The sequence below is a fragment of the Canis aureus genome, chromosome 27 (assembly GCF_053574225.1).
Source record: "Canis aureus isolate CA01 chromosome 27, VMU_Caureus_v.1.0, whole genome shotgun sequence".
Classification (NCBI taxonomy): Eukaryota; Metazoa; Chordata; class Mammalia; order Carnivora; family Canidae; genus Canis; species Canis aureus.
Window position 1 is genome coordinate 23206781 of NC_135637.1, and position 12905 is coordinate 23219685.

General features: G+C 46.7%; 1 protein-coding gene and 1 long non-coding RNA gene across 6 annotated transcripts in view; one reads left to right on the forward strand and one right to left on the reverse strand.

The window, feature by feature from the left end:
• MYO18B (myosin XVIIIB) overlaps positions 1-12905 on the forward strand; it is a 255491-nt gene that overhangs the window by 130309 nt on the left and 112277 nt on the right. For 3 of the 4 annotated variants that reach the window (XM_077876109.1, XM_077876111.1, XM_077876113.1), the window contains exons 28-31: positions 2054-2178; positions 6636-6790; positions 10819-10942; positions 11732-11932. In XM_077876109.1, coding sequence (XP_077732235.1) covers positions 2054-2178; positions 6636-6790; positions 10819-10942; positions 11732-11932 — 605 coding nt within the window. The remainder of the gene's footprint in view (positions 1-2053; positions 2179-6635; positions 6791-10818; positions 10943-11731; positions 11933-12905) is intronic. The other variant, XM_077876110.1, reaches the window with a different exon arrangement.
• On the reverse strand, positions 1572-9215 carry LOC144300069 (uncharacterized). 2 transcript variants are annotated; one of them, XR_013366712.1, is made up of 4 exons: positions 8843-9215; positions 6450-6571; positions 2042-2256; positions 1572-1730 (listed from the first exon to the last, which is right to left on the reverse strand). It is a non-coding gene; the product is annotated as an uncharacterized LOC144300069 (long non-coding RNA). The 2 variants fall into 2 exon arrangements; XR_013366711.1 differs by having other exon boundaries at positions 1572-1682; positions 8843-9208.

The window sequence follows — 12905 nt, forward strand, 5'->3', positions numbered from 1 at the left end:
AGTTTGTTTTCTATGGGAAGATCTGGGAACTGAAAGGGAGGGGGGTTGTACTTAGCTCATGAGCCCATTAGTCACAATGCTATATAGGCTCTCAGGCCTGGATGCTCATTCCAGGAAGCCAAATCCACAAATATTTTGTTTTTCATTATGAAAGCAATACATACTCAGTATAGAAAATTTCTAAAATATAGGAAAGTTGAAAGGAGCCATAAAACACTTTAATCACACCAGAGCAATGCCACCCTAACCTCCTCAATGGATCAAGCTGGAGTATCAATTATTAAGAACATAGCTGTTTTTCCACCATGCATGGTTAAGTATTTGGAGAGGACCTTTCATGGTGTGCAGCCAGCACTGAGCAGGCCACCAGGAGGAGGGGGTTTTGGAAGAATTTTAGTTGGGCCCTGCTCTCGAGAAATTTGAAGTAGACATGGGGAGGTCAGATAAATACAGGAAAAAATGGCTAACGAAGGGCTGAATTATATGTACTGATTAAGAATGCCCCCTGCCCCCGGAATGGGCACTGGTGGTGGAAATCAGCCTCGAAGAATGGAGAATGGTTTCCTCATCTGCTCATGTTGACCACTCATACCTCTTGCTCTGTGGCACATCATAGAACAGAGCACACGTACAGCTGCTACAAATGCTTTTTGTTTTCTCTTCCTTTTGCAGGTGCATTTAAGGTTTCTTTCTTTTTTTTTTTTTTCCTGGAAAGGAGATAGAATTCTTTTTCTTCCATGATGTTATTACCTTGGTGGAAACTCATCCGTCCATCAATACATATATACATATGCCTGTCCTAAAAACCACCCATCTGGTCCTTCCATCCATCCATCCAACCATCCACCTATCCAGTGGAAGTTATGAAGCATATATGATATGCTAGGCATTGTAGTAAGTCCTGCAGATACAATCATGAGCAAAAACATTTGCTGCTTTTATGAATTTGAATTCTCATCTGGATTCCTGTAAGCTTCCTTTATGAGAGCTCTGATCATGCTAGGTTGTAACTGTCTTTTTGTATATTTGTCTCCTCTACTAGATTCTGCTGGAAGATAGAGTGGTTTCTTATTTGTTTCGATATCCCTTGTGCCTGGTATGGAGTAATGTGCTCAGTGGGCATTCCAGTGTATGGTAGATAGAACAATGTATGATGGGTGGATGGAGAGATGGCTGGATGGATGGATGGAGAGACAGATGGATAGAGATATGTATGGATGGATGTATGGATGTATGGATGGATGGAAAGATGAATGAAGTGGGTGGTCTCTATCTTCAGCTATCCATATGTGGAATGTTTCCCACAGCTCCATTACCTTAAGGGACGTTACTCTATTACTCAGATTATCTGAAGACATCATAACCTGGTCTGGCCTATTCTATACAGTCAAATAGTTTTCAGCACACCAGCAAGTGATTTTTTTTAATATTTGTACTGAAACAAGGGATTGTTCTGTTATCTCATAGAGATATCTTGGAATCAATGTCTCTGTTGCTACACATTCAGTAGACCCTTTAATTATTGTTCATTGATTTATTTGTTAATTTAACCAGCAGTAAAAGCTTACATACTGTCACCCATTGTGGTTGGCCAGTAAGATGATTCCAGTTGGTGAGCTTGTATCAACACATATGGAGGAAACTTCTGTGTGTAGGGGATGCTTCTAGAGTGTGTTGAGGATCTACAAATGATAAAAACAGCTCTCTTGACCTCAAGGGTTATGGATTTCCTTGGAAAAAGAAAAGTATATGTATGGTTATAGAGAAATTGAGCAGTATAAAGCAACCAAGCTTAAAATAGTGAGCAGTCAATAACTTTAGACAACTAGAGGTGGACAGAACAGGCTGCCTGGCAGAAATATTTTGTTTTTTTTGTTTTTTTTTTAACTTGGACTTAAAGCAGAATTTCTTACCCTGAAGTCCAAGGTCAGGCCTCAGGTACTCTCTATTGTGAAATTGTGTGCAGAGAGCTGAGAAAGTGTGAGAGAACCACCCTCATTCACCTAGCCTACCCTTCTGCTGCCCCCTCCCTCCCCCCGACTTTGTTAAATAGCAGACGAATGGCAAATGCGCTTTGACTGTGCTCAGATGGAGAATGAGTTCCTCAGGAAGCGTCTACAGCAGTTCGAGGAGAGGTTGGACTCAGAGCTGACATCCAGGAAAGAGGTGGAACAGAAGGTAAGAGGTTGTAGCTAGCCTGGGTCCCCAGAGTGTCAGATTGGGCAGGTTCTTAGCAGCACTGTACATCGGCCGAACCTAGGGAGGGAGAAAGAGGGCACCCTTACTTCGTGTCTTTCCACCTTCACTGTTGTTAAAAACGCTCATCACTATGGGAGATGAAAACATTTTGTCTGCATGTGGGTGTTCTACCCGGGGAAAGAATACTCTGGATATTCCAAAGAACCTTGGGTATTGGGCCTCAGATCTTTCTGCTTTATAAAATGATTGCACTATGCTCTTAGAATCCTCGATCCATCTATCTCTTTTGCCTTGAATCTGCCACCTCCATCTCTCACCTAGACCACAGCAACAGCCTCCTGCTTGGTCTCCTTGCCTCCAGCCTCTCCCCTCACCCACTTGCTATATTGCCGCCAAGAGATTTTGCAAGTTGCAAAATTTTGCAAGTTGCTGACTCTCATGGTGGACCATTTCCTTGAGTATTTGGTCAATTTTGATTGTGAGCTCATCTTCAACATGCCCCTCATACTCCTGTCACGGAAGCCTCAGGTAGTCTGCATGGTGGAATGTTTCTGTTTCTTCCTCTGACTCTTAGGGTGAATCTTGTGTGTACTTAGTTATTTTTGTGTCAGTTGCTCTTACTTTTCAATTTTAAAAAACATGGTATTGATGTTCCCGGCAGCCCTGTGTTTATAGAGTTGCAGTGTATTTCTCTAGAAGGAGCACTTTTGCACTGTCTTCTGCACCAGCCCCTGAGATGATGCAAAATTCTCTCCATTGCAGACTCTTGCAACTTGTAGCAGGTGCAAAGTGCCAGTTTCAAGATCTAAACCTGGAGGCACAGGCCTGGAGTTTTGATTTCTTATGGGAATGTGTCCTCCCCCACCCAGAGCCAGAGTGGCGCCAGGCTTTCTGACCTCCTTCCAGGCCGGTGGGTGGAGCTTCTCCTGTCCCCTCACCCCAAGGTGCAGCTCTTTGAGGGTCCTGACTTGATGCAAGGAACTTCATTCCAAACCCCACTTTCCATGGTCCCAAGGCTTTGTTCCTTGTCTCCAACAGGGCATTCAAACACAGCCGTTTTCCTTAGTGATATTTCTGGATCTTTCAGCTTCTCCTCTTCTCTCCCACCCTGGCTGCCAGAGTGTCAGCCTCTATCGTGATTGCCTTTGTTTTGTGTCCTTTGCATTTTGGATATCCCTAAATTTCCCTTCCTTTCTTGAAAGTGCAGCTGGACATTACGCAAATATTCATATCTAGGGTTTTTTAGATGAAGGTAGGATAGCGTGACCTCTTCGCCTGTTTTGTGTCATCTCCAACTCCTCCTAGTCTATATTCTAGCCGGCTTGCACTCCAACTGTCTAGCATCTGCCAATTGCCAATTTCCATGGTGTAAATATTTCCACCAGGGCCGATCTCAACCTACTACTGTGATATCCTTGGGTGTGGAGTTGGGAAGAGGATCAGCTCTCAGCATGGCTCTAGCACACTGAATTCAACCATACTCACCTGTTTAAAGCTCACTGCAAAGAGAGGAAAGTACTTTCCCAAACATCACCTGCTTAGGCTACACATGCACAGCCTCCCTCATTGTCAACTCCCCCCAACCAGAGTGACCACCTTGATACAATGGATGAACCTGTGTTAACAACACATCATCATCATGCAAAGTCCAGAATTTGCAGTAGGGTTCACTCTTGTTGTTGTACATTCTGTGAGTTTAGACGAATGTACGATGATGTGAATCCTCCACTGTAGTTTTATGGAGTAGTTTTGCTACCCTAAAAATCTTCTCTGCTTCAACAGTTCATCCCTCCATGCTTTCGCCTTTTCCAGAATGTCATATAGTTGGAATCATACAGTATGTCGTCTTTTCAGATTGGCTTCTTTCAATTGGTCATATGCATTAAAGTTACCTCCACATCTTTTCATGGCCTGATAGCTCATTTCTTTTGAGTGCTGAATAGTAATCCATGGCCTGGATGGACAACAGTATATCCACTTACCTACTGAAGCACATCTTGGTTGCTTCCATGTTTGGGCAATTGTGAGTAAAGCTGAAATAAACATCCATGTGCAGGTTTTTATGAGGACGTAAACTTTCAACTCCTCTGGGTCAATGCCACGGAGAACAATTACTGGGTCATATGGTAAGAGTGTGTTCAGTTTTGGAAGATACTGCCAAACTGTCTCCCAAAGTGGCTGTCCCATTTTGCATTTTTGCCAGCAGTGAGCGAGAGAGCTCCCGTTGCTTCGTATCTTTAGTAGCATTTGTTTTCATGTGCATTCCAGATTTTGGCCATTCTCATAGGTGGGTGGTGGTGTCTTATTGTTTTAATTCTCAATTCCCTGATGCCATAGGATGTGGAGTGCATTTTCATATGCTTATTCATTTTTTTCTTTGGCAAATTGTCTTTTAAAGTCTTTGACCCATTTTTTAATTGAGTTGTTTTCTTGTTGGGTTTTCAGTGTTCTTTGTATATTTTGGATAATAGTCCTCCATCCGATATGTTTTTTGGGAAAGTTTTCTCCCAGTCCATGGCTTGTCTATTCATTCTTCTTTTTTTAAGGTATTTATTTGAGAAAGAGCAAGAGAAAGCACAAGCAGGGAGTGCGGAAAGAAGAAGGCTCCTTTCTCACTGAGAAAGAGAGAGAAGCAGGCTCCTTTCTCACTGAGCAGGGAGCCCAATATGGGGCTTGATCCCAGGACCCTGGGATCATGATCTGAGCTGAAGGCAGATGGATGCTTAACCAACTGAGCCACCCAGGCACCCCTGTCTTTTTCATTTTCTTGATAATGTCTTTTATGGGGCAGAAAAATTTAAATTTTAATGAAGTCCAGCTTACAAACTCTTTTTTTCATGGGTCATGCCTTTAGTATATTTCTAAAAAGTCATCGCCAAACCCAAGGTCATGTAGGTTTTCTCCTACATTATCTTCTAGGAGCTTTATAGTTTTGCATTTTACATTTAGGTCTGTGATCCATTTTGAGTTAATTTCTGTGAAGATGTAAGCTCTGTGTCAAGATTTTTTTTTTTTTTTTTTTTTTTTTTGCACATGGATGACCAGTTGTCCCAGCATCATTTGTGGAAAAGACTATTTTGCTCATTGTATCACCTTTACCCCTTTGTGGAAAGATCAAATATCTATATTTCTGAGCTCTCTATCCTATTCCCTTGCAGTACCTTAGTCTTCCTCACATCTGGGCCTTTGTACATACTGTTTCCTTTTCTTAGAATACTCTCTCCCCCCGACCTGAATACTTCCAACTATTCTTAAGATCTGAGCTTACATATCTTTCCCTCCAGGATGTTTCCCCTGTTACAGACTGGTTGGGTGCTCCTGAATTGTGTCCCCAAGTATAAACCTCATGGTGATGCATTATAATTATCTGCACTTCCTGGTCTCTCCACCACCGCCATTCGTGGTGAGCACCTTGAGAACTGAGGTCATATTTGCCTGTCCTACCATTGTGTATACCTCCTCACTGTGAGAGAAAAGCACTGTGTGACCACATGCAGAGGAGGGACAGGGTGAGCTCACGTGGGGTTTTATAAACAATGGAAGTAAGCTCAGGATCCTCCTACGGTTTCAGTGGTCACTTCCAACCCAGACACTGTACTGTGATCCTCAAAAGCATCTTGAGCTGTAGATAAACCCAACTGCAAGGAAATAGCACAGTTCTTTAGTAACAAATTACAAAGGCGGGTTAGTTTCCCCAAGGAAGGGGGGCTATTCATGCTGCATTAAAAAGTAATAAGGCTGCAACCTTTTCTGAGCTGCGGAATATAAGAAAACATCCCATTTGCCTTCAAATACTGAATTTAGAATTACAGGCTTCATTAACTCAGAGTTTTGCTTATTTAAAGAAATTCTTTAATGAGGCCATTTCTTCAAAGCAAGTGTGCTGACTTGTCCTCTCTCCCAGATTTAAACTAGGACATTTGGGAAGGTTTTTCCTTGAAGAAGAGGCAAGAGGCTTGGCTTTTCTGTTTACGGTTATGTGTATCCCTGTGCCATCAGGCCCATCGAATGTGCCATCGATGGCTCTGACCTTTAGAGCCTGTCTCATGGGTTTCCTGGGCATGTCTTCGAGGTGTGCCATGGCTGGTCCCCACAAGGCTCTGAGAGTCTGCCCACCATTGGGGGTATTAAATACACGGGACCCACAGGGCTGTCATGTGGAGGCAGGGCACCTAAAGAACCTCTGGGCGCCTTGGCAGGGTTATTATTGAGGCAAATAAGAAACAATGCCAAGAGACTGATGGACTCACCCTTGGCTCCCCCTAGCAGAAGTCCCTTCCTTGAGGTGACACAAGCAGAAAGCGGTCAAGTCAGGGTCTCTCTGGTTTCAGCACCTGTTCTCTGTCCACCACACTCACCTTAGGGCTGGCAGCTGCTTGAAATAAAAGGCAGAAAGCCCGATCAGAGCAGGATGATTCATTCTGTGACTCCCACAGTTTGGGGAGCTGCAGAGTGCTTACGAGGAGGCCAAGAGGATGACCCACCAGCTGAAGAGGAAGTGCCACTATCTAACCTGTGACCTGGAGGACACCCGCCTCCAGCTGGAGAACCAGCAAAGCCGGAATCATGAGCTTGAGAAGAAGCAGAAGAAGTAAGTTGCATTTCCCACCAATTACCTGGGCTGCAGGATGGGCTGTGTTGGTACCAATGGGCGGTGGGGAATAGTGGTTGTCTTCTGGGGCATCTGGGTTCTCCTCCTCAGCCCCCCAACTTCTGTCAGGCCCACTCATCCACAGGGCATAACCTGCTTGTTTGGTCATGTATTTTCCTCTCCACCCCTCACACCTCATTCCCAGAAGGTTCCCCCTAAGTGTACAGCAAGAAGCGATTCTTACCGGTTATCCAATCAGTTGACCATGTGACCTTGGGGAACTTTCTTGGCCTCTCTGGGCCCCAGGGATCCTCATTTATCGAGGGAAGACTTGGTGATGGAGGGCAGGGACACCCTAGCGCAGTGGTTGGGGAAGCAAGCGCTGATGTCAAACCACCCCAGCTCGAGACCTCACTGTGCCTTTTTCTAGCTGTATGACCTTGGATGAGTTATTCAACTCCCTGTGCCTCAGTTTCTTAGCCTCAGGTGGGGGTTGAGAACACCACATAGCAGTGAGGACTTAATGATATTGTTGGTAGACCCAGTGGGCCACAGAAGGGGGAGGCCAAAGATCTACTCACCGCCCTTTGCATTTGGGCTTAGGCCTCTCAGATCATGTGAGCAGTTCTAGCACAGATGGATGGATGGATGGATGAACAAGAAGCCAGTCTTTTTAAAGATTTTATTTATTTATTCATGAGAGACACACAGAGAGAGGCAGAGACACAGAGGCAGATGCAGTCTTCCTGTGGGGAGCCCTATTCAGGACTCAATCCCAGTACCCAGGGATCATGATCTGACTGAAAGGCAGATGCTCAGCCACTGAGCCATCCAGGCACCCCAAGAAGCCAGTCTTGAAGCTGCACTCTGGTTCCCATGCTCCTCAAATGGTGGAGCCTAGACTGGGACCCAGAAACTTCCATATGCAAAACCTTATTTAGCACCTGTGCTGATTTATCCCTGGCCACCCTGGCCACCCTGGGTTGGAAGCTCTTCACCTTGTTTGGTGAGGTTAGTGGTGTGTAGGGGTCCCCTTTTGAATCAGATGATGTCCAGTGGAGACTTAGAGGAGATAAAGAGATGAGATACAGCCTCTTTTAGACAGTCTGGGATAACAGTACAGAAAAATGTTACAAGATGTGCAAGAGGTGGCAAGCTGAATTATATTTCCATGGGCGTGGCATAGATTTTGAACTGGGTCTGCGTAATTAAATATTGTATGTCTCACTTTGAGCTTTTCTGGGCTGGCTTCCTCGTGTGAAAAAAAAAGATCCTTGGGGGTTGTTAGCATGCACTCCCCAAATGAGAGAGGTTTCTTTAATCTTTTATTAATATTTGACTCTGTTTTCTTTTCCACCTTCCTGGGGACTCCGGATGAACCTTGTCCTTGCAGTGGGGAAGATGGCTTGGTTATACCTTGGCCATTTCCTGTGTGAGCTTGTCAAATGATGCCACCTCTCTGGGCCAGAGAGAGACTGAGGTTCTGGAGGAGTTCTTGGACTTATTGTTGAGAAAAGCCCCTAGAGAACCCCTCTGTAAACCCAGAGGTGGGGACTCCAGCCTCCTCTGGAGTTTCTGCCAGCTATGACAGTCTTGGCTGTCATCTGTGGATTCTGCTCCTATTCTTTTTTTTTTTTTTTTTGAGATGTTATTTATTTATTTGAGAGAGAGAGAGAATGAGCTGGGGCAGGGGCAGAGGGAGAGGGAGAAGCAGACTCCCTCCTGGGAGCAAAGAGCCAGATGTGGGGCTCAATCCCAGGACCCTTGAGATCCAGACCTGAGCCAAAGGCAGATGCTAAACCACCTGAGCCACCCAGGTGTCCCCCTCTCCTCCTGCTCTGAGGGGTTATATGGAGGATTTCCACTCTCTGATGGGAATAGAGGCTGTCCATGGAGTTTATGCCACCAGAAACTTCCATCTCTCTGGTCGTTCCCTGACACCCCTTGGCAAAATCCTCCTTTCCAGGCACTCAAGAACCTCCCTATTGGGCTCCCATGGGAAAGTCCCATTTCTTCATATTTAACGTTGCTTTCCCCTCCCCTAAGACTTACCTATCCTGTGATACTTCCCATCCCTGTACCATCTCCTGGCAGAAGTTAGTTCATGTTTTGAAGCTCATTGCAAATGGCAGCCGTTATCTTTCTGGGTGGACCAGCATTTGAGCAGGGAAGCCTTGCTCTAATAATGGGAACTCAGGTAAAATGACTGTCTTGAGGGAAGGAAGGATCTGGAAATGAGGGTCACTTCCTCATATCTCTCTAAGTCTAATCAAAGTATAGATGTAGCCACCTCCTCAGTTTTCTGGGCCCTGGATGGACTGATGTCTCCATGCCTGTAGAGCTCCCTGGCTTCTAAGTTCACAATGGCCTGAAGTGGTTCCAACAGGTTTGGCTTCCTGTTGCCACGGTTATTGCATGGGTCACAGAGCTCAGTTCCGAGAACCGATGGAACTCCCAGCCTGCTTCGCTGGGATGAGGCCCATGCTGGGCTCACTGACTCCCACACTCACTGGAGGTTAGACTGCAGGCCTGCTTCGGGTGGGGTGAGGCATGCGTGTCAATCCCTCTGGCCTCGGGCAGTTGGTTGGTCAGGACATCCTAGAAGTTAGAGTCTGTAGGAGCCACCCTTTGGCATCAGGGGCCTGCTAGGTCAGGGACTTCTTGGAAACCGGTCATTGTCTGGCCCCTACTGTCTGCCCCCACCTGTCCCAATTAGATGGAGGGCTAGCTAAGATAGCAGGGGAGCTGGATGCCAGCCCACTTCCACCACTTTGGCATTTGGGACTGAATCACTCTGCCTCCCTGAGCTTCACTTCCTCTTCTGTAAAATGGACATCATTACCTGTTTCTTACTGAAGGCGGTACAAGGACTACAAGGACCCCAGTGCAGAGCCCCGGCCGATTGGGACTCCAGAGCACTATCACCCTCACAATGTTTCCCTTTCCAGGGGGCCAGTGGCACCTCCTGAGTGATGTCACCAACAGCCAATCAGAAAGCTCCTGGCTCTTCCAACAGGCAGACTCCCTCATGTGATGCCTAATGGCTTTCTCTGGAGTCTGAGGCTTTGAAGGACTATCTACTGTTAAGATACATTGGATAGCCTTGTAACAAGGGAGACTTTCTTCTCACCAGTGCCCAAAGCCCATGCTTAGTTCATCTTTTCTGACCACACCAAGTTCCCTGGAGCAGTGGGACTTTCCGTGTGGGTCAAGGGCAAGTTACCAAGGTCACATCTTACTGAGGCTTGGCACAGCCTCCTCTACTGGTCTCCTCATGTGTGATAGGGATATAAGAGGAAGACAACTTCATGGTATGATGTCCAAGCCCAGAAAGTGCTTCTCACACAGCAGGCACCCTCATGGAGGGGCAGTTGGGCCCCAAACGAGGCATTTCCTAATTCCCGGAACAGTCCCCAAAATGACTGTCTAGTCTCTGTGGTTTTCCCTGGGGAAACAAATGAAGACAAGACTGAATGTACTAATGTCCATCCTCTTATCAAAAGTTACTCTGCTCTAATATGGCTTATGAGCGTGGGAGCCAGCTGATATCATGTAGGAGATGAAACATAGAATATGCCTTGTTTGTGCAGATATATGCTTTCATTCCTTCACTGATCAACCAACATTAGACACCCAAACTGGGCTTTGGATTTAAGGAGCATTAGCTTATATGGGCAAACCAGATAGATGAAATTTTTCTATCATTCTATATGTTTCTTAATTCCTTTCCTGTGTCTGTATATAGTTTTATTCTACTCTTGTTTTCACCTATGTATTTTATCATGTTTTATGTAAGACTCCATTATTTTTGTGGGAACTCTATATAAACCCTAAAAAATTGCTCTCTGGTGTTCCAGATTCCTACCGTCCATCCACAACCTCATCTACAAGCACCAAGTGAAACCTCCCATCTCTCTCTGCCCCCTCTCTCCTGGTTCCCGGAAAGCTAAATGCCTGTGTCCAGTCTTATCTGCTCCTGCCCCAGGGGCCCCCACCCCAGTGCCGTGACATGTGCTCTGCTTGAACAGGTTTGATATGCAGCTGGCCCAGGCCCTAGGGGAGTCTGTGTTTGAGAAGGGCCTTCGAGAGAAAGTGACCCAGGAGAACACCAGCGTCCGGTGGGAACTAGGCCAGCTTCAGCAGCAGTTGAAGGTAAGGGAGGGTGCATGGAGCCCTCTTGGCTCTTAGCTGCTGGCTTCCACGACCCCCCTCCCCGCCCGGGCATCTGAGGTAGACAGTGACAGGGAGAGAACTCTGGGTGGAGGGTGGGGAGCGGGCATGCAGGTCTGTCAGCCAGCTGGAGTCCTGGGTCCCAGGGTGCCTTGATACAACAAACAGTAGTTGGAAGATTGATAATCAGATCTTCCTAGCTCTTTCAAGGTGCCCACCTGGGAGGTAGGAGAGGCTGGGCAAAGAATGAGTTAGCTGTCACCCCATCTAGGGGCAACGCTCTGTCCCATGCAGGCTCTGGTGCAGAGAGATTTTATTAAAATACTATGTGGGCACTTTACTCAGTTGCTCCTTACCCTTCTGTGGCTCCCTGCTTACCCCGCCCGCCACCCACCCCCCACTCCCACTGCAAGAAAGCTCTCAGCCAGGCATTCAGCAGTTTTTCTTGGTCTAGCCCAAAGTTCTTTGACCTTGGAGCTGACTTTCTAACCTGGGTGAGTCATTTCTAGACACCTTGCCTCACTGCCCCCATGTCTCAATCCTCGCCTTGGCAGATGGATACACGGCTTACAAATGGGCATGTTTTGAGGTCTAACTATGGGGGCAGCCCTCCACTCCTGCTTGTGTGAGCTGTCCCAGGGCCCAGGCCTTGGTGCCCCAAAGGGTGTCCTGCCCGGCTTCCAGCCTGAGGCAGAGATGGCATATTGTGCCCCGGTGGGTGGGGATGTGTGGTCATGAGACTCCAGATCCCCACCCCCTTTATCTCTGTAGCAAAAGGAACAGGAAACCTCGCAGCTGAAGCAGGAGGTGGAGATGCTGCAGGCCCATAAGCAGGAGCTGTTGGGATTGTCCTCTCTGGGAGAAAACTGCGTCGCTGGCTTGAAGGACAGGCTCTGGAAACTGGAATCCAGTGCCCTCGAGCAACAGAAAATCCAGAACCAGCAAGAAAACACCATCAAGCAGCTGGAGCAGGTAGGAAAGCTCCGTCCCAGGCCAATGTCCTGTCGCATACTGGCTGCAGTGCAGAAGCGGGTTATTGAAATGCAATACCAGCACTTCACCTCACCTCACTCAACTGTTTCTCATTCTGTTGTGGCTCCCTATTACCCTTGGAAACCCTCTCAATCTCCAGATATGGCATTCAGATCCTTCATGATCTAGCCCACTCCTCCCATCCCACAAGGGTCAGACCCCACTTCCTGGATATGGAAACTAAGGCTTGGAGACACCAAGAGGGGTGCCAGGGATGGGATGTGGAGCCTGTGCCATCTGAGTCCGTAGCACCTAAAATATCTGCTACGAGCACAGCGCTGTGCACAACCTCCAGAAAGATTGGAGCACTAGTCTTTGGAGAACACAAAATAAAGAGAATAAGGCAGGAATATTGAATACCCTAATACCAGCACCCTTTGATGAAGTTTTGGAATATAGGTGAGGTCCGGTGGGGTGAAGTCTGGAGTCGACAACCAAGAAAGAATTCTTGAGATGTCTTTGGTGCAAAATGGTGTTTTTATTAAAGCACGGGGACAGGACCCGTGGGCAGGAAGAGCTGCTGCCCGAGGCCTGTGAGGGGTGGCTGATTATATACCTGGGAGTTGGGAGGGGTTTGAGGATAGCGTACTCTCTAAGGAATTTTGGAAACAAGGTTTCCAGGACCTTGAGGGGGCTAGCTGTTGCTGGGAAAAGGTCACTTATTACCGTCTAATAAAACCTGAGCCATGAGACCCTTCAAATGTATATCGGTGGGCCATGTGCTTGGGGGATGATTGCCAAAATGTATCTTGGGGGATAGAGATAAAGGAAATTTCTAAAGGATTTTTTTTTTTTTATGTTAAAGTAGACTTAAAGGATCCTGGGGGTCAGGCTAAGACTGCCTTTTGCCCTTAGCAAAGTATTAACGTTGAGGCAGTTGAGTCCTAAGAGGAATGTCGGTCTCCCTGTTTTA